The 19,889-nt window shown below is 46.8% G+C and overlaps 1 protein-coding gene across 3 annotated transcripts in view; it reads left to right on the top strand.

The window, feature by feature from the left end:
- The window catches only part of ATXN7 (ataxin 7), a 164,225-nt gene that overhangs the window by 123,833 nt on the left and 20,503 nt on the right, over nt 1–19,889 (top strand). For 2 of the 3 annotated variants that reach the window (XM_027958202.3, XM_042236617.2), the window contains 5 exons: nt 1,087–1,352; nt 2,782–2,980; nt 3,285–3,406; nt 7,484–17,520; nt 17,627–17,760. In XM_027958202.3, coding sequence (XP_027814003.1) covers nt 1,087–1,352; nt 2,782–2,980; nt 3,285–3,406; nt 7,484–8,525 — 1,629 coding nt within the window. In that variant the 3' untranslated portion in view covers nt 8,526–17,520; nt 17,627–17,760. Of the gene's footprint in view, nt 1–1,086; nt 1,353–2,781; nt 2,981–3,284; nt 3,407–7,483 lie in introns of all 3 variants that reach the window. The other variant, XM_042236615.2, reaches the window with a different exon arrangement.

Genomic DNA, 19,889 nt, shown 5'->3' with positions numbered 1-19,889 from the left:
CTAGGTTATGTTACTGAATTGCAAAAGGGAATGAGAAGTCTAACTGTCGTTAAATCCTTCACACTGTAGTGTGGACAGTGAGCACACAAAAACGATCATTTGTAGTACTGGGGTGACATGGATGAGGGAAGGACTTGACTCACTCATATTTGGGAGGTATTATTTGGGCCTCTGTGGTTAGTGGCGCCTTGCTTTTTTTTTTTTTTTTTTTTAATTCAAACCAACAGGGGTCCTGACATTAAGGAGTGGTCAGGTTTACTTGACCTTTCTTCTTCTCAAGAGTAATTCCAAATTTCTAAAGATGTGACCATTTTTGATTCTGAGATTACAGATTGTCTCCAGTTCTAAAAATGCTGTCTGTCCCATTTTCTTGATTTCCATAGTGAGTGCATGTTCATGGGGTTTCAAGCTGCTGTGCATCTTTTCCTGTTCACAGTCTGTCTTCTCTTGGATTCACACTCTTTAATTCCCAAATCTTCCTCTGCCGCATCAGCCCCTGTTTCTAGGGTGCCTTGAGGCGCTTCCTTTGTCCTTATGACATTGTCACTGGAATAAAGAAGCAGTTGTATTTAATTTTTACTCTCTGGCAGTTACTGAAAGACTTTCTGATACATGTTTTATGGGATGTATTATCCCATAAAAGGGAAGTGTTTCTTCCCTTTTAATACTGAAAACTCTAAGTGGCCCAAGAAGAGACTTTCTAGTAGAGTTGGTGACAGTCCTGATCAATGAATTGCTCCAGTGACACAGAACTTAAGGACCTGTCACCTGTTTGTATCGACTGTCTGCCCCTCAGTTACACACCAGGTGGCATGGTTGACTTTTTTTTCTTTCTTCTGGTGGAAGTGACATCACCAGATTCTTATGCATTTGGAGCCTGGAATATCTGCTTCTAGCTTTAAAAAAATAAAATAAAATTCATACTCTTAAGGTTTTTCCCTTATCAAATGCCAGGCAGCCTTTGATAATGCTAACGGTCTAGATTGCTTTCTTATTGGCATTGGTGTTCTTTGATACATGACGTTAAAAAATTATTAATGACATTCTTCCATTTCTCTTTGTTTTGTTGTTGTTTCTGGTGTGTAGACACATTCCTTAACCCAGCGGAGGGCTGTCCAGGGTAGAAGAAAACGATTCGACGTGTTGTTAGCCGAGCACAAAAACAAAACCAGGGAAAAGGAATCGATTCGCCATCCGGACTCTCAGCAACCAGCGCAGCCTCTCAGGGACCCACATCCCATCCCTCCTAGAACGTCACAGGAGCCACACCAAAACTCTCACGGAGTGATTCCCTCCGAATCAAAGCCTTTCATAGCTAGTAAACCTAAACCTCACACCCCCAGTCTTCCAAGGTAAGCCGCATCCTGCAGCTCTCTCCCTCCTTCAGAGAACAGATATGCAGCCTGTAGAGTCCTGGTGTGTCATGCTGTCAAGGACAGGCACCAGGCTAGTTGTGAGAAGAGGGCGTGTTTTCTAATTGGGTTTTATTTTAAGAGGAAAAAAAAAAATTGTTCATCAGTGAGTTTCAACCAGAGCTCTTCGTGGCCAACACAAGCAGCAGAGTAAAGCTGGAGCTTCCTGCTCTAAGTGCGTGTCTCCTGACCCCACAGAGCAAGGCTGAAGCCCGGGTCCTGCCTGTAATAGCGAGGCGGACACCTCACCTGGTTCTGGCACCAGTTTCCCATTCGTGTGTCTTGCTTCTTGCAAAATACAGCAGAAGGGATTCTTGCTAGGGCTAGGCATTGAGCCTGAGTTTTTATAACATCTGTTTACATGTATCTTCATTCATTCATCTGGGACTCTGGCCGGAATGCATACTAGGCTTTGGAGCTGTGCAGTGAACAGGTCAGAACTTAGCCACATCCCTCAGACACAGTGATGATGGGCTGAGTATATGCCATTTAACCAAGTTCAAGTAAAGGACTTCATATCCTGAGAGAAGGGAGAAAGGCACAGATACGGAGGGTCTTGTGTCTCGACCATCAGTAGTGAGGCCTTCTGCTTAGGAAAGTGCCGACCCTTGGCTGTAACCGTTTCGCCTCAAATGTCCGGTTCTTGAAATGGTCACATGAGGGGTGGAAGTGCCTCCCTATGGAAACCTGAGTGTTTGCCTGAGCCTGTCCCCACATGAGCCCCTTGGTTCTAAATAGCACAGTGGAGGAGTGTTCTGAGCAGGTGCCCCAGAATGTGCCCAGGGCCAGGCCACTGATCGTCAGCAAGTCCTTTCTTTGGCCACCTTTTCATTAAAGTGTCACCATCTAAAACAAAGTGGGCTTAACTCTAGAAGTATCAGGCCTTTCTGTGTTGGCAAAGCACACTACTGTCCATGAGTCACACATTCCAGATACCCACATCAACCCACCTTCTTTTACCACCTCCTGTCCCTGTTAAGTTATTTTAGAGCACGTTACCTGTAATTTCATTGATCACGTTAGTAACCCAGTTCCAAGTGAAATGTGAAGAGGAATCAAAGAAAGAATTTGCTTAAGTTCCACATGCATCTCGCCTTTTTGGGGGAGAATAGGAAGACCAGGTGGGAAGGAGAATGGTTGTAAGTGACTTTGATTAGACCTGGCAGAAAGCTCCATTTGACGTTGTGTGGTTCAGGAGAGAGACTCTTCACTCCAGGCACCCCGGATCTGCGTCTGTGTCCCCAAGGGCTAGTGGTGGCGCCCAGAGCTCCTCTGGTGGTTTTGGATACGTGGTTGTATCTGAGTCGAGGCGGCTGATTCCCAGACATGTGGTGTGATCTGATCAGTGCTGCACTTTCTGCTCACCAAGGCCTCCAGGCTGCCCTGCTCAGCAAGGTGGGAGTGCCCCCATTGACCCTCCTCCAGTCCATGAGTCTCCACACCCTCCCCTGCCTGCCACTGAGCCAGCTTCTCGGTTATCCAGTGAGGAGGGAGAAGGCGATGACAAAGAAGAGTCTGTTGAAAAACTGGACTGTCATTATTCAGGTCATCATCCTCAGCCAGCATCTGTAAGTTCCATACCGGCCCCTGTGCCGACCCTCCCCATGCAGCAGGGACAGGGCAGTGCCGGGGGGCGTGCCGGGGACCGCAGCATGCCCTCATCCGTGCGGGTTGCCCTGAGGCGGCATGCTCTCTGGCGGGCGCGTCTGCTGCTGCTCCCAGTCTCTTCCATGACGCTCAGGGCTAGGCATTGTCATGTTCATGCTTCACAGCCCGCGGTCCTCAGTCAGTGCTGTCTGTCCTGGCCTATCCTTCCCGGGCCGTGCACCCTCAGAGTCCGCGAGCCCAAGCGTGTGCTTTCTTTCTTTGCAGTTTTGCACATTCGGGAGCCGGCAGATTGGAAGAGGCTATTACGTGTTTGACTCCAGGTGGAACCGGCTTCGCTGCGCCCTCAACCTCATGGTGGAGAAGCATCTGAATGCGCAGCTGTGGAAGTGAGTGCCTGTCCACCACCTCTGGGGTGGGTGGGGGCTCGGGGCTGCCTCCTCTTCATTTCTTATGGGGCTGATTGAAGGAAGATCGTCCTCTCTCTGATGAATGTAAGGGCTTGACCAGCCCTGGAGAAAGGGCCTTCATCATTCATCCATTCACTCTGCAGCAGATGAGTCTCATTCTCAGTGCTGGGGTTTTAGGCCGAGGGGCTCCCAGATGGATGGACCTCAGATTCTAGGACAGGGAGAAACGTGAAAGCCAGTCAACAGAAAACAGACATCATAGCTTGTCATAAGGGAGAATAACAGAAATGCTCATAATCTGTATCTCTTATTGAGATTACTGTAGGCCGGACACCGTAGCAAATACAGTTTTCACAGCCTCAGGCCAGAGGGCTTCATGGAGAACCTATGTGAAGGGGCCCTTGAGCTGAAATGAGTGATTGACAAAGAGTAGTCATGGGACAGGCGAGGAGGAGTGGGTTCCGTGCAAGGAGAGCAGTGCATATGAAGCTCTTAAGTCAGAAAAGAATGGGACTTATTTGAGAATGAGCGAGGAGTCTCTTGGAATAAGAGGATATCCGAGAGGTCAGATGACACCAATTTAGAGCCCTGGGGAGAAGGGTTTCAGGCAAAGGAGCTGTTTGCTCTGGCTTTCAATTGAAAGTAAGGCGATTGTGTTGTATGGCCTTACACATGCTCCTGTTTCCCCAATGTGATTTTAAGTTGAAGAGGAGTTCCATGGCCCCAAAAGTTTATTAACCCAGTCTTTCTGAAAGGAAAGTTTTTGTTATTGCAGGACTTCTCAGAGCCTTTAATGAGTGCTGTCCATTGTAACTCTCAAAACATAGGATGATCTCATATATAATGTGGACTGTCTGTCAGGCTCTTGTGACCTGGGAACCTGTTTTAGGGGAGCATCTGGGAGACTAGTGTTGGATTGAACTGACTTTGGGAAGCACTGAGCTTTGTTAAGGGGGCTGTCCAGTAGTACATAGTCATCCCACATCCTCCCTTTGGGCATCATTTACCCCTAGTGCCTCCCTGAGTAGACTCTACGAGTACACCTATTTGCCTCTCTGCTTGTGTTTCCTATTATAGTCAGAGGAAGTTTTCAGAGACCTTGGATAGTCCATGATCCAGAGGACCGTCTCTATGGTCATTAGTAGGGCTTACATTGTTCATAGTGCAGACCAGCCCCATGGCAGTGTTACTCTGCTTAATTTCATGTTTGTTCCTAGTTCTTACTCAATAAGAGCTCTAATGAAGTAACAGTGCTCTGACCCAGAGACAGACTTGGGCAGTGGTTGTTGGGATATTTTTTTGGTGGTGGTGGTGGTGGGCGGGGGTGGTGGTAGCCTCGGATCAGACAACTTTAAGATGTGTGAAATCTCAGTTTCTTTCCTGGTGGGACCTGGAGAGCTTACTGAAGTTACAGATCTGTGGGTTTAACATACTCGTCAGGGTTACAGATCTGTGGGTTTAACGTACTCGTCAGGGTTTAGAAGAGTCCTGGGGATTCCTATCCCTGTTACATTGATGAGTGGTTTACGGCCAGGGTTTGGGTGAGAGACTTGCAGTTGGTTCTTGGTGGCTCCTGTGGAGAGACATCTTTGCACTGTGATGTCTGAAGTAGCAGGTCCTCTGGCTGATTGCTGTTCCGTCTCTCTGCTGTGTCACAATCTGCCTGCCTTATCAGTCACTTGCTCCCAGTGAGGAAGAAACTTTCTTTCCATTACCATGACCTTTGATTTTAAAAAATCAGTTCAGCAGACAGGCTGCTCAGTGATGAGCTGGCTTACAGGCCTGGGGTGGGTAGGAGCTTGGAGAGAGGGGCCAGGCCAGATGCTTGAGGAAACGAGTGTTCTCGACATGGGAGTGAGGGGGGCTGGCGCAGGCAGGCCCTGGGATTTGCCAGGAGCGGCTCAGCACTTCTCAGCAGAGGAGAACTCCTCTTGAGGTGGCGTCTTTGAGGCACTCAAGGAGCCTCCTGACGCGGTCCGGCCCCCACGCCCTGGCACAGCTGCGCGTCCTCTCTCCTACGAGGAGCCCCAGCACTGTCCTGGGCCCTCGTGCTTCGGTTGCTGTGGTAACCTGGGGGCGCGGGGAGGGCTGTGATGGCAGCGGCTGTCGTCCGCAGCGTGTGGAGGCTCTGAACAGCGGCGAGGGCAGACTGCGCTCGCTGACTCCGCCCTGCGTGCTGCATCTGCTGTCTGTGTGCCGCTGCCGGGGCCGCAGTGGCACGAGGACGGGCGGGGATGGTTGTCAGGTTTTGACCTGAGTTTTCTTAGTTTTTAATTTTTAAGACCGGCTAGAAAAGGAAAAGTGGATACAAAGAGGCACAGAGTAAAAAGTTCTACTTTCCCTGATCGCCGTGCTCCTGTTTTCCACCCACTCCTCACAGTTTTATTAGTTGCTTGTATATCTTTGGGTTTATTCATGCAAACATAGGTCAGTATGACTGCCTAGTCTTTTTTTTTTTTTTTTGGTCTCTTCTTTATGCAAAAGGTAGGAAATTATTTGAAAGAGCTTTTTAATGAGAAATTAGTAATGTCATCCAGAGTCCACATCCCTGCCCCTGTGGAAGCCTTTCCTTTTCCCCAGGTTTGGTTCCAGCAGCCTGGCCTTGAGGCTCCGTCCTCCTAAGCCGCCTGGTGGCCATGAGACGCCACTGCACCCAGGGAGCAGGGGCCCCTGCACTGAGTTTCAGTCAGGGCTTCGCACAGGTGCCAGTGCCCTAGGGGTCTTGCTGAGATATAAAGGAGGTCTAGGGTGGGGCCCAGGGACTCAGCATTTCCAAAAAGCCTCTCCTGTAATGTCAGTGCTTATCCTTCATGAGTGACATGGGGATAGAAGCCCAGCTTCTCAATCAACCTCAGCATCTGGAGAGATCTAGAAGTGACTAGTGCCGGACCCCACCCCCGTGATCCTGGTGTGGCCTGAACACCATGGGTGATTATGACGTGCAGCCACGTTTGGAAGCACAGACTCAGAGTAGGAGCCACACTCTTGCTGGGGGAGGGTTTGAAGGCTGGTGTGAACACTTGCAGTTATTTAGTTCCTTTCATGAATAGCTGTAGTTCTTCTCAAAAATCAGCAAGGGAGATTTGGCAGCAATCTAGGCCAGCTCTCTGACTTGAAGGTTGAGGACCGCTGCTGTTAGTTGGATCAGCCAGAGCTGCCCCGTGAAGTTTGGGGCAGGGCAGTCTTGGCAGCTGACTTCCAGTGAGGCCATTTGCTGTTTTGCTACCTGAGTGTTAATTATGCTATAGAGCTTTTTGATATTTTGGTGCTTGTTAGGTTTTAAAAGTCAGCTAAAATAAAAGTGGGGAGGGTCCCTCATTTGACTGTTTGAATAGATACCCAGATAGTATTATCAGAATCCATTGTCAGAACACTGACCAGAAATCCCCTGAGATTTGGAGCTTCCCAGCTCTTCAGGCAGTATCTGGGACCTGGCAGTTGTTACTGACTAGTCGGTCCTTCCTTTTTCCCCATTTGTTCATGAGTTCTCTTAGTGTTTGAGTGCCTTTGTGTTCTAGGCACTGTGCTGGATGGACAGTAGCAAATCGGCTGTGAATTGCTCCATCTGCAGAGACACTGGACAGTGATCCTCGGTCATGCTTTTTAAAACGACCAGAGCCTTCCCAAGTCTAGAAATGGGGCAGAGTGGGAAGTAAGCAAGTTAGGAAGGTCATATTTCCTAAGAAAGTGATGATGGCCCAAAGCGGAAGGATGAGCAGCAGTTGGGGTGGCAGTGTCTCAGGCAGAAGATGCATGAGGTCTAGCGTCATGACCTGGTTTAGGAAGAAGGAAGACCAGTAGCCAGAACCGGGGCGCTCGGGGTCCGGATGGAAGGGTGTGGTGTGAACCTGTGGCCCCAGCGCATGGACTTGAGGCCAGTGTTCTCAGAGCACAGCAGAGTGAGAAGAATTTGGAGTGGCACTCCTTGTGGCTCAGCATCTTGGCGCACTCCCTCTGACCAAGGGGTGTATTCAGTGCCAGAGGTGAAGGAGGTCTCCTGAAAGCTTCCGCGAAGGGCCATGGTGGACGCTGCTCATGCCCTCTTCTGTTTTGCAGGAAGATCCCGCCCGTTCCCAGTACCACATCGCCCGTGTCCACACGTGTTCCTCACCGGACAAACTCTGTGCCGACGTCACACTGTGGGGTTAGCTACCTGGCAGCAGCCACCATGTCGCCTTCCCCTGTCCCGCTCTCGTCCACCTGCGTCTCCCCCAGCAGTAAGTCGGTCCCAGCTCACGGAACCACACTGAACGCCCAGCCCGCTGCCTCCGGGGCTGTGGACCCTGTGAGCAGTATGCAGTCCAGACAAGTGTCTTCCTCCTCCTCCTCCCCCTCCACGCCCTCCGGCCTGTCCTCCGTGCCCTCTTCCCCCATGGCCCGGAAACCTCAGAAGCTGAAATCCAGCAAGTCTTTGCGGCCCAAGGATTCTTCTGGTAACAGCACGAACTGTCACAATGCCAGTAGCAGTGCCAGCGGTGGCTCAGGAAAGAAACGCAAAAACAGCTCCCCACTGTTAGTTCCCTCGTCCTCCTCCTCGGCATCCTCGTCCTCTTCTTCTCATTCCATGGAGTCTTTTAGGAAAAACTGCGTGGCTCACTCGGGACCTCCCCACCCCGCAGCAGTAGCCTCTGCCCCAGGCATCAGCCTCAACTGTGTGGTCAGCCGAGCGAACTCACTGGGTGGCCGGCACGAGCAGCCGGGGTGCCGGGGCACCTCCGGCGGGAACCCCTGCGAGTCCATCAAGAGGATGAGCGTGATGGTCAACAGCGGCGATTCCACACTCTCCCTCGGCCCCTTTGTGCACCAGGCCGGCAGCGAGCTACCCGTCAACTCCCACGGCGCCTACCCGCACTCACACACTCCTCTGGACAAACTCCTAGGAAAGAAAAGAAAGTGCTCACCCGGCTCGAGCAGTGTCAACAGCAGCGGCGGCGGCAGCAAGCCCACCAAGGTGGCCAGACTGCCGGCCGTGAACAACGTCCACACGAAACACGCGGGCCCCAGCCCGGCGGCCCCGGGGCTGACGAACAGCTCCCTCCTCCATCAGGTAGGACAGGGCCTGGGGCCACCGTGGGGAGGCCCGTGGCCTCTCCCTTGACATGGTTGATCAACTCGGAGATCTGTGCGGTCGGTTTGGTGGGTTTGCCTAAAAGCAAGTGTCCGGCTTCACGGTGTCTTTTAAGAAAAGGCGGAGTTGAAGGCCAGATGAAGGTCACACGGGCGCCTCTCTGCCAGACTCTGTGATGACTCGGAAGATGCTCCTGGCTAAGGAGGCCACACCAAGTGCATTTCAGCAGCTGGGGTGGTGGACACCGTCCTGCGTGACGGTGGGGCCCTCCCTGTCCTGGAGCGCAGTCCTCTCGTACGTTTTTCTGAAGAAAGCTGGGCGAAAATCACGCTGGTTTAGAAAGGGATGATTTAAATTTGAAAAAGGCTGTTATATTTTTCCCATCAAAGAGTTTCAGGTTTTCTTGTCAATTCCCCCCCGCTGTGTTCTCCTCCCTGTTTTCCAAGGAGGCAGGGAAGCAGAATTTCACTATGGCAGAGCAGAAGACTGGTATCTTATTCACGTTAACAGATTGAAAAGAAACCTGCATGTGACCTGTCTCTAAAAAAGGGCTTGTCGGGCATCGGATTCATTGCTGACCGTGGTTTCTCTGGCTGTGTCTTGTCTCTTCCCCACTCCTCCTCCAGCTGCTGTTTGCTCCTGTAGCCAGTTCCTCCACCTTCCTCTTTCTTCTGTCCAGCTCCTCTCTCATCTTGTTGTTTGATTCAGCAGAGTACTTTCTGTCCTTGCTTACAAGCAGGAATTTCAGCAATGTCATCCTCAGAGCTCTGCTTTAAAATGTGAGGCTCCTTTTGTTTTGTTTTGTTTTCCCTTCCTCATCTTCAAAACTGAACGTAAATGTCAGACTAGAACTTGTCCAGAAAATACCAAGAAGTTTCTTCATGAGGCAGAAGTTTCCCTCAGTATATGTGTGAATGAAAACTCGGCGCCAAAGGTGTGGGGAAAATAATGACGCATGAATTTCAGTAGCAGCTGCTTCAATTCTTCTCTTTGAGCCACAAATACATATGGGCTATTTGTGTGTCATTTGGGCCTTTGAACAGGATTCCTGGACAAGTGAAAACTTCTTGATGTGTAGTTTAATGATAAGCATAAAAATGCACTGCAAACACTGTAAGAATCGATCCCTTAGTAATACCCTTGTGAGCATAGTTTCCCGATTCATGTGAATCCTGGGAGGGAAGAAGTCCGACCGCACGTACCCCTGTCACGGAGCGGGCCGTCTTCACACAGAAGCCGCTGCAGACCCGACTGCCCCCGGTGTCGGGGCAAGGTGGAGAACTGGGGAGTGGGCGCCCCATCTGCACAGAGCAGCGATTCCCAGAAACTTGCTCTGATTTCAAAGAGAAACTGCGCATCTGAACCTTCATGAGAAATCTCACCATTTTCCAAAGCTCTGTCGTTTTGTTTTGTTTTGTTTTGTTTTGTTTTTCATTTTGTCTTGATCTGGTGAAGCCCACACATCTGTCAGCTAAGTTTGGCTCAGGAGCTACCAGTTTGCCACCTCTCATTTCCACCATCTGAGGAGGACTACGTCCCCCTTGGACAAACAGCCTATGTTTGGGTTCTTTTCCTTAAAAGCAGTTTCTCATCACGTTTGTATTTGAGAAAGGTTTTTTATCTGCAGTGGAATACGTTCTGTTACGCTGCACAGACTCGGTGGGCGGGGGTGTGGGGCATGGCTACAGACCACAGGATGGACAAACTGCCCAAAAAAGTATTGCATATTTTTACATCCCTGATCATTTAGCTGCAAGAGGGAATCAGTAGCTTTCTTCAGACTATCAAAGGGACCCATGCCTCCAAAATGCTGTACAGAAGTCTGCTCTTAGACCACTAGGGGCCTGAGCTCGCTCTTCTCCATGGAGCAGATTTTAGAGCCGAGATAACTGGGCTGGTTTGAGTCCCTTCAACAACAGAATCGGGGACCTGCTGGGGAGCCTGGGAGATATTGCTGAGTGCCCGCCCAGCCCCTGAGTCAACTTGTGGGCTCTGCCACCAAGGACCTAAAAATAGCTCACTGCAGGCCAGCGAAGGCCAGAGTCCCCTCTCCCTGCCTCCCCTCTGCCTTGGGTGTGAGCTTTCACACCTGTGTGCTGGCCCATTTGACCTTGTTCACATCTCAGTTGACAACCTGGAAAAGCCTCAAGGAAGCAGCATCCGTAAATAGAACCAAAAGGCAAACATGTGAGCCTTTTCTCTAAGCTAGAAACCCAGGCTGCATCTCTTCTGGACTGTTTTCTGAGAGCCAGTCTCTTAGAAGGACTGTGCCCAAGGTCGTTGGAGACTGCTGAAAGCTAAAACCAAGTTCTCTAGCTGCCTGATCCTGGCACAGCCTGGGCAGAGGAGACATGAGCGGCGCATGGCCTTGCGAGTACCTTGTTTAGAATCAGGGCAGGGCTGGGGACAGCTGCTTACTTACCTTTCGATGTCTCCGCACCCCCCTCTGTTTTGAAAGCCAAAGGCCCGTCCCTGACAGCTGGAAATAGCATGGGGAGGAATAATGTGGACACTTTCAACAAGTAACACCTCCACTCAGCACTCTGAATTCCACAACACCTTTGAGTCTGTTTTCCCAGCCTCCTTTGGGTCTCGAGGGTAGAAATTTGCCGGGCCGTTGTTTTAACAAGGATGCCCCTGAAGCTTTGTCTATACTCGTTAAAGGACACTGGATCAAGTCCAGCCACCAAGTTGCTTTTATCAGCGTTAGAGTGGTCTGGATGGCTTACTGCCATCTGTGAGAAGTTCCTGTCTTGTTGAAGCTGCAGCATATCACCAAGCCGCTCTTGGAGGAGGTTGGCTGGTGCAAGTGTCTTGGCAAGAGTGTGACTGTAGTCTTTTCTCCCTCCCTGCCTCCCTCCCTCTCCCTGCCTAGGTCTTCCCTCACCCTGGCATCTGTAGGTCCCAGGTCCCTCCCCAGCAGTCAGATACCGTAACTGGAGAGACCTCTGGGGGCAAGCAGAGCTGCACCCCGAACAGCCCTCTGGAGAAGGGAGTCTGGGGCTAGGTGTTAACATCAGGGGTCTAGAATGGAGTGTGCACGTTAGTGTGAGGCGCCGTGATAAAAGAGCCTGTGTTTCCGCCCAGCCTTTTGCCAGTAATTCTAGATCAGAAGCCGTCAGAAGTTTTTCATGTGTGAACTGGTTTAAAAGCCATTGATGGCCAAAGAGCAAGGATACACCAGTGTAGAGGCTTACTTTTCATGGTACAAAAGCAATTCTGTGTTGAATTTTTTTTTTTTTTAATGCAGACAATTTTGAGAATGGAAAGCCAAATTTTGGTGGGAGGGGGCAGATAAAAATCACCATGGGGGAAAATTTTCCACGATTTCCAAAGAGACTGATTTTTTTTTTTTAAACCTTTGTTGTCGTGTTAAACAATATGATTAGGCCAGATGTCCTGCCCAGGCTCCTGTTTTTAAAAAATTGCCTTTGTATCGTGAAATAACTGGGATGCAGCAGAATCTGTCATTCACTGAGTCACTGGAATGCTTAAATGTTTCCAGGGCGCTCTGCGTGTTACCCTCACCCACTTTGGATACCGTCCTGAGACTAAGTGTAAATTTCTGCTTGGAGCACACCCCGTGTTGTGTGTATCTACACCCCACGTCCAGCCACTGCACACGCTTCTGTGGCTGCCACTGAGGTGGGCGGCAGGCACCCCGGGCGGGGTGCAGGTGACAGTGCCCACGTGGAGGTGGCGGGGTGCCCCTGGACACACCTCCCTTCTTGGGATTAATGCCTGTGATCTTCCTGAGGGTTTCAGAGACCACCCACCCACCCACCCCCCACCCACCCAGAATGGTTTTCCTAGTACTTAACCCCCAGAGAAAGAGTTTGATAGGTTAAGGCATCTCTGCCTGAGAAGGTGCCATTGAATTTGAGGGGATGAGCTGGAGTTTTTCAATAGTTGATTCCACCAGCAGCTCCTGAAAAGGAGAACCAGGCATTTTGCTTAGAGGAACACAGGAAGTTGCCAAACCACAGGGTAAATTTCCCAAGGCTCCGATCATGGCCCCAGGTAGAGCCAGGACAGAGCCAGTCAGTGCATCTATTTTCCTTACAATTCTTGGGTTACAAACTTCAGATTCAGGGAATTTTCAGTCAACAACAGGTAGAATGAATAAATACTTGGTTACCAGCCTAATAATGTGAATCGCTACAGAATTATTATGTAAGATAACAAAGTTTATGGAGATACTTTAGCTATAAATTGATGTAAAATACTGATTCTTTTTTTAAAGGAAGGGGAGAACAGTATCTTGTTCAGTTATTATACAATCAATTAGTAAATGTTTTTAAAATGATACTGTAAGAGAGCTTGTAAGAAGAGTGCACAGATGGGCCCATTTGGTATAGTTAGGAGAGGTCGGTCTGGTTTTTCATCCCAGGAGAAGGAGAGAAGGCGGTAAGAGGAAATCAGAACGTACCTAGCTGATTCCTCAGCGACAAGTGCAATGGGGGATGGGTAGAATTTATTTTCAGAGCCAAGGGGACTTGATGGTTATAAATAAAGTTGCTTTTAGTGATGGAATTGTAGACAGATCATGTTGTTCCAGAAGATGTGAATAGGACCCATGATAGAAAGTTGACTCAGAATAATGTAGATATTTAGATAAGCGAATCTTGATCCTTTGATTTCTTAGATTGAGGTTTTAATTTCATTATTGTCTCCCGGTAGTACACAGAGCATCGGGATTAGGAAATTAGCCATTTTGGACTCTGCCTGCCACAAACAGACCTATTCTAAACAGTGCTATTAAATTTTAGACTGTTGTTCAAATATTTTTATTTTCTCCTACAACTACTTTTTATTATAAATGAACAAGACCATTTAAAACACGGGAGTACAAGTATTTTTTTGAACTAAATTAACTTGCAGAAACCAAATTTGCAGTGGTTGGGTTGTTTCTAGACAGATTTTGGTATCAATTTAAAACCAAGATAATTTTTATATTCTTTCCAATAGAATTTCGTGACAACTCCTGCAGTTTTCTTAACTTACAAAAAAAGAAAAAGTGCTGCAATGATGAACAAAGAATTATACAAAAACCTACTTTTGTATCTTTATTTTGGAATTTCTTGTTCTATTATAAATATGGAAGTATCCCTATTTGAGAAGACATATTTTGTTAAAAATGAATTGTACATATTTAAATATGTATTTTTGCACAGGTCTTTTTTTCTGATATCCTGTTTTGGTACAATTGAGATCATCTAGTATTTATTTATTAATTAATAAAAGTAAATACCTTTTTATAATTTGAAGTGGTTCACTGCCAAGCCAATAGTTCTAGGACCTGCCTCCTTTACCATGTAAGGGACGCCTCTGTTCTGTGAAAGTCTTTTGTCCCTTTCAGTGTCTCGGGAGTGGATTCATGCAGATGAAGTGGGCATTGCTTCTCCCTAGTTGCTTGATTTCCCTATAGACTACATGTAACAAGTGACACACTGCTTTTCTTTTGTTATGTGTGAGTGAGTGTGTGTGTGCACGCACGCGTACATGTGTATGTGTGCGCCCCGAGCACACGGGTGTTAGTATGTGACGTGATTAAAACTAATGGGAAAAACACAAAACTGAAAGTGCCTAAACCTAGTTTTAAGCTTAGACAGATTCTTTAAAAAGACTTGAATGTTCAGTTGAACTTTTTTGGAGTTTGCTTTTTCCACCTAAATATTGTTACTTAAATTTTAGGGGAGGAGTTGAAAACCACCAAATGCTGGTAATTTTATAAGGTATTTAAAAATCAAGACCTTTTGGTTCACAGGAATTCAACTGGCGATGAATTGCCAAGTGGCACCAAGGGTTACAAATCTTCTGTCAGCCAGCAACTTACATAGCGTATCCGTTTTGTTATTCACTCGTGAAATGCAGAGTTTAAAATAGAATATTTAAAATATTTTGTATTCCAAAAAATATAATACAGAGTACCTCTGAGAACATTGAAAAAAATGTATAATTTGAAAAAATGTAACTTATAAAGGCAGCTGTCTTCCTGCAAGAGTTCTGTTGCCAAGGAATTTCTTAATGTCTGTCATTCTGTCCTGCGGTTGGGGGGGGGGGGCCGAGTTGGGCTTTGGAAAAATGATTGTTAAAAGTTTCATTATGTTTAGCAGAAAAATAATCATTTTTACATTTTGTGTAAAACCTTTTACATTCTCAGATCATTTAAATGAGCACTACATACTGTCAGTGTGAGTGTAGGGCCTTGAAAGCATTTTGCCGGTTTCTTTCTTTTTTTTTTCCCCCTTTGAGCTTGGATATAAAAGCAATCTCCTGTTTAAAATGTGTGAATAGTTTGATCATTTGTACACATAATCAAGAGCATCTCAGCTGGACTTTTTGTTGGCTGCTGTATAGAACATGAACAAATGTCAAGGGATAGAAGATTACTTTGGATATTTAAAAGAGAAGAAATATATAGTCTATTTGTTTTGTAACAAGTTCTGTAAATAAAATAATTTATACTATTTATAAGAAAAGTTGTGCTTTGCTTTATGAGAAATTAGTTTGTGGAACAAACATGTTAATGGGCAATAAAACTAGGATTTCTCAATAAATAAGGTTGCCTGCATGAAATATTTCACATGTTTCTGCCTCGTTGTGATCCTGAACCTCTTCCAATCTAGTCTGACTCTTCATTTTTAACATTGTAAAGCCCCTTCCTTCAGCTTCCCTTCCATGCAAGCTACAAACTTTAAGGGCTTAAGATGTTTCCCTTCTTGGGCACAAAACTTCATCTTGGGTAAATTAATAACTGGGTAAACAGTGAACACAGCTGTATTCTCGCCCTGTAGGTTTGTCAGCAGAAGGAAATCGATAGGTTGAGAAATGCATTCTATTTGTATTATTTGATGGCATGTGGTCAGTTTTGATTACAGGTAAGTCTCTGTGTGCGTGTACTTAATTTTTATTTTGTATTGGAGTATAGTTGATTAACAACGTTGTGTCTGTTTCAGGTGTACAGCAGAGTGATTCAGTTATATGTATACAGGTACCCTTTTTCAAATTCGTTTCCCATTTAGGTTATTACAGAATATTGAGGAGAGAGGTAAGTTTTTATCCCAAGTGGGTCTGGTTTCTTTCTTTCTTTCTTACATACCTTGTTCTCTGGCAATATAAGTATATTAGTATTAGGCACAGCATAATCTTTCATCTCAAGAAATTTGGCCATTTTTACCATTTGCAAACCATTCTTAAAATTCCAAATTATTTTTGTTGCTTAAAAGACTAAGGGAAGCAATGGATTTGTGGACTGGAATAAAGGAGAATAATTACAGAAAGGGGTCAGGCTAGCTTCAGTCCCCACTGCCCTGCTCCATGGACTTATATTCCATCCTTAGATCAGCTGACTATTCAAACTCATTCTTAATAAATTCCCTGTAGATAACTCCTTTCACTTTGGATGTCCCCCTTAAGCGTCCCAGGAGAAGGTTCAGTCACTCATCTTCTCATGCCTTTCTCACTTCTGTTCTCTTGCAGGTAACCTGACTGGGACAGCAGAAGATTATCCCAGTTCACCGACCAGGGAATTGGCAGTTTTGGTCTTGACCTGAAGGAATCAACCGGCAGAAAGGCAGGTGAGGTCGTTCTAGGCAGAGGGAGCAAAGTGGGCCAGCATAGGTGTGAAGACACACAGACTGAAGGATGGTTCTGGCTGAAAGGGAAGGGGGCCCACAGGGTTGGAGAAGATGGCCCCAGATTGTTCAGGACCTTACATGTCAGGGGGCCCGCATCCTTAGGAGCATTGCGATTTAACCAGATGTCACTGTCAGAGCCCAGAGATTTCACACCAATCCTAGCACATTGTAGCTGCCAAAGGTAAAAGCCATTCACATCTGTACTGGCGACTGTGGAAAATCAAAGAAGCACTTAAATCTCTCTCCCTTTTTCTCACATTTTCACTCTTGCCTAATCTCTATCTTTAGCCTTTACTCTCCACCCCGTCAAGTCCTCCTCATAAAACTCTGCCCTGAATCAGACCTCAGGTTCTGTGCCTTCTGACTCCATTGTCTGCTCTCACGATCCTCTCTTTCTCATAAGAAACACTTGTTCCTGTTGCAAGTGGGATGTATTAAATGAGTCTAATATGTATATTTTAATCTCTACCACATAGGACCCTCCCAGGTCAGAATGGGCAGGTGAGGACAGAATGGACAGATGAGAACCTTGGGACAAAAATAATTGATAAAGCTGTTGTAGTGATCCAGGTAACAGCTATTAAGTTTCTAAACTAAGACAGTGACCATGTGGATAAAGTGGAAACTTATTCAAGGATCTTTTAAAGGTAAAACTAACAGATTTTGAGGTCTCATATGGGGAAGAGGGAGGCTAAGGTAATTTAGAGATTTCTGGCTTGGCCAGGTTGGTTGAGCCTTAAATGAAATACCTGCTATGGTGATAGAGAACAAAACCACTGCAATGAATTTGAGTTGCCTGTGTAATACCCAGTGGCTATATATATGTACAGCCTGGAGCTTAAGAGACAGATTTGAGCATAAAATAGAATCATAGGGTTGCCTTTCACTGGGAGTGGATGAGTTCACCTAGGAGAAATAGGCAGCAATCTGACTTGTTATCAGTTAAAATAATGCTCATCGGTTTGGAGGCCTGATGGCCCAGATGTGGTGGTGAGCACTTCGCATCCCTTCTCTCTCAAATCCCCTAACAGAGTACGTATTTCAGTGCTACTGCTCCTGCTGATGAGCAGCTTCTTAAAAGCTAAGTCTCTCTGTCCCACAGTGCCAGCCTTTGAATTCAGGGTTGTCAGAGCAGCAGTTCTTAATCTTCTTTTTTCCTTTCTGTAGAGTCTCAGGATCACATGAAAGAAATCATAGCTCTGTCTGACAGAGGCATGAGCACCCCATCTTCTATGTTCCTTTTCCATAAGATTTCACAAACTTAAAGCCCATGCTCCATGGCCAGAGAGAGAAGACAGCCCAAAATGAAACCCTGGAAAAGAGTGTTTTGGTGAAGACAAACAGAGGCAATACCAGAGACATCAGGGAAGGCAGAGAAGGATGCAGTTGAGTTGGTTTAATTAACGGTTTAGATCGTTTTATCTTATTTATCAACCCTATCCACCCACTTAGGTGGTTTTTTTTTTTTTTTTCTTCTGCTTCTTTCTCCAGGATACCTGGACTCAGTATTGAGATGAAAAATTAGACCCTGGCCTGGGCAGGGAGACTGCTGAAGAATTAAAAATATGAGTGTGGCCAAGTGACGGCCTCATCTGGGTACTCAAGGAAGAACGGGGAGCTGCCATGTAAGTCCACGCAGGCCCCTAAAGATGTTGTATTTGCACTTTCCCTCTTACATCTTATGATCCTCCTCCTAGGTAACTTGTCTATGATCAAACCGGTTAAGGGATTCGTTCAGAGTTACGGAGCACAGTCCATGTTCAGTTTTATATGGCCAGTAGTGAAGAAGGGCTCTCTCTGTCCAAGACAGATCCAGAATTAGCACGCTGACACACGACTAGGGCAGGAAACAAAGGCACAGGACAGTAGGGTCCAAGTGGCGGTCCAGGTTTCATTTTCAAAAGCAGGGCTGTTCAGAGGTGTTTGTGATTCCTCGGTCCTGAGTGAGACCCTGATGGTGGATAGAAGTGGCGTGGAGGAAAGTAGCGCCGGAGTGAAGGCTTGGGAAGTGAGCTGTTGCTGTACAGGTTGTCTTTTCCAGAGGCGTTAGAGTTGAGAGGGAGTCAGAGCCAGCTGCTCAGGTTTGGAGTGCACGGGACATGGTGGCTTAGAGTTCTCAGGGTGGTGAGCACAGTGAGTACTGGTTAGTGAGCAGCTTCACTGAGAAGGCATTTTGAATGAGGACGGAAACTTAACGGCCAGCAGAGAACCAAGGCAGTAGGGAACCGTGGACATCATCTTGGCCCCGAGTTCCTGAGGTGTAGATGAAAGATATCCTCTAAGCCAGAGGGTTTCAAGAAAAGTAGAGTCCTCAAAAACCTAGTATAGAGTTTTACCAGTACCCAGCTAACCTGCCTCTTGAGAAACCTGTATGCAGGTCAGGGAAGCAACAGTTAGAACTGGACATGGAACGACAGACTGGTTCCAAATAGGGAAAGGAGTCCGTCAAGGCTGTATATTGTTACCCTGCTTCTTTAACTTATATGCAGAATACATCATGAGAAATGCTGGGCTGGAAGAAGCACAAGCTGAAATCAAGATTGCCGGGAGAAATATCAATCACCTCAGATACGCAGATGACACCACCCTTATGGCAGAAAGTGACGAAGAACTAAAGGGCCTCTTGATGAAAGTGAAAGAGGAGAGAGAAAAAGTTGGCTTAAAGCTCAACATTCAGAAAACGAAGATCATGGCATCTGGTCCCATCACTTCATGGCAAATGGATGGGGAAACAGTGGAAACTGGCTATTTTTCTAGGCTCCAAAATCGCTGCAGGTGGTGATTGCAGCCATGAAATTAAAAGACCTTTACTCCTTGGAAGGAAAGTTAAGACCAACCTAGACAGCATATTCAAAAGCAGAGACATCACTTTGTCAACAAAGGTCCATCTAGTCAAGGCTATGGTTTTTCCGTTGGTCATGTATGGATGTGAGAGTTGGACTATAAAGAAAGCTGAGTGCTGAAGAATTGGTGCTTTTGAACTGTGGTGTTGGAGAAGACTCTTGAGAGTCTCTTGGACTGCAAGAAGATCCAACCAGTCCATCCTAAAGGAAATCAGTCCTGAATATTCACTGGAAGGACTGATGCTAAAGCTGAAACTCCAGTTAGTACTTTGGTCACCTAATGCGAAGAGCTGACTCATTTGAAAAGACCCTGATGCTGGGAAAGATGGAGGGCAGGGGGAGAAGGGGACGAAAGAAGATGAGATGATTGGATGGCATCACCGACTCAACGGACATGGGTTTGGGTGGATTCCGGGAGTTGGTGATGGTCAGAGAGGCCAGGCGTGCTGTGGTTCATGGAATCGCAGAGTCGGACACAACTGAGTGATTGAATTGAACTGAACTGAGAGTCTTCAAAAACCTAGTATAGAGTTTTACCAGTGCTAATAATCCCAGTGATTGCAGAGGCTCTTTGGAAAAGCAGTTCAGAGAGGGTTGATACAGTTGTCAGGGCGCCACCTGTTGGTAGTGTTGACTAAGTGATCACTTCTACAAGGCAGTGTCAGGATTTATGATACATAATTGCTGGAATGAAGGCTGACTCATTCACTAGCTAGTTGTACCTTCTATTTCTTACATCCAGTCTACACAGGGAAGATGATGCCGTTACAAGAGATTTCTGAATGACAGGACATCTCCCTCCCCCTTGACCATGTACTTCAGGGTTATATTGGCCTGGACTGAACTGACATGCATTCTTTATATTTTTTTTATCACTCTTTCTCAAAGCATTTTAATTGAAGGATGATTGC

This window comes from Ovis aries, chromosome 19 (genome assembly GCF_016772045.2).
Source record: "Ovis aries strain OAR_USU_Benz2616 breed Rambouillet chromosome 19, ARS-UI_Ramb_v3.0, whole genome shotgun sequence".
Classification (NCBI taxonomy): Eukaryota; Metazoa; Chordata; class Mammalia; order Artiodactyla; family Bovidae; genus Ovis; species Ovis aries.
Note: the sequence above shows the minus strand (reverse complement) of the source record. Positions and strands in the feature narration are given on the sequence as shown.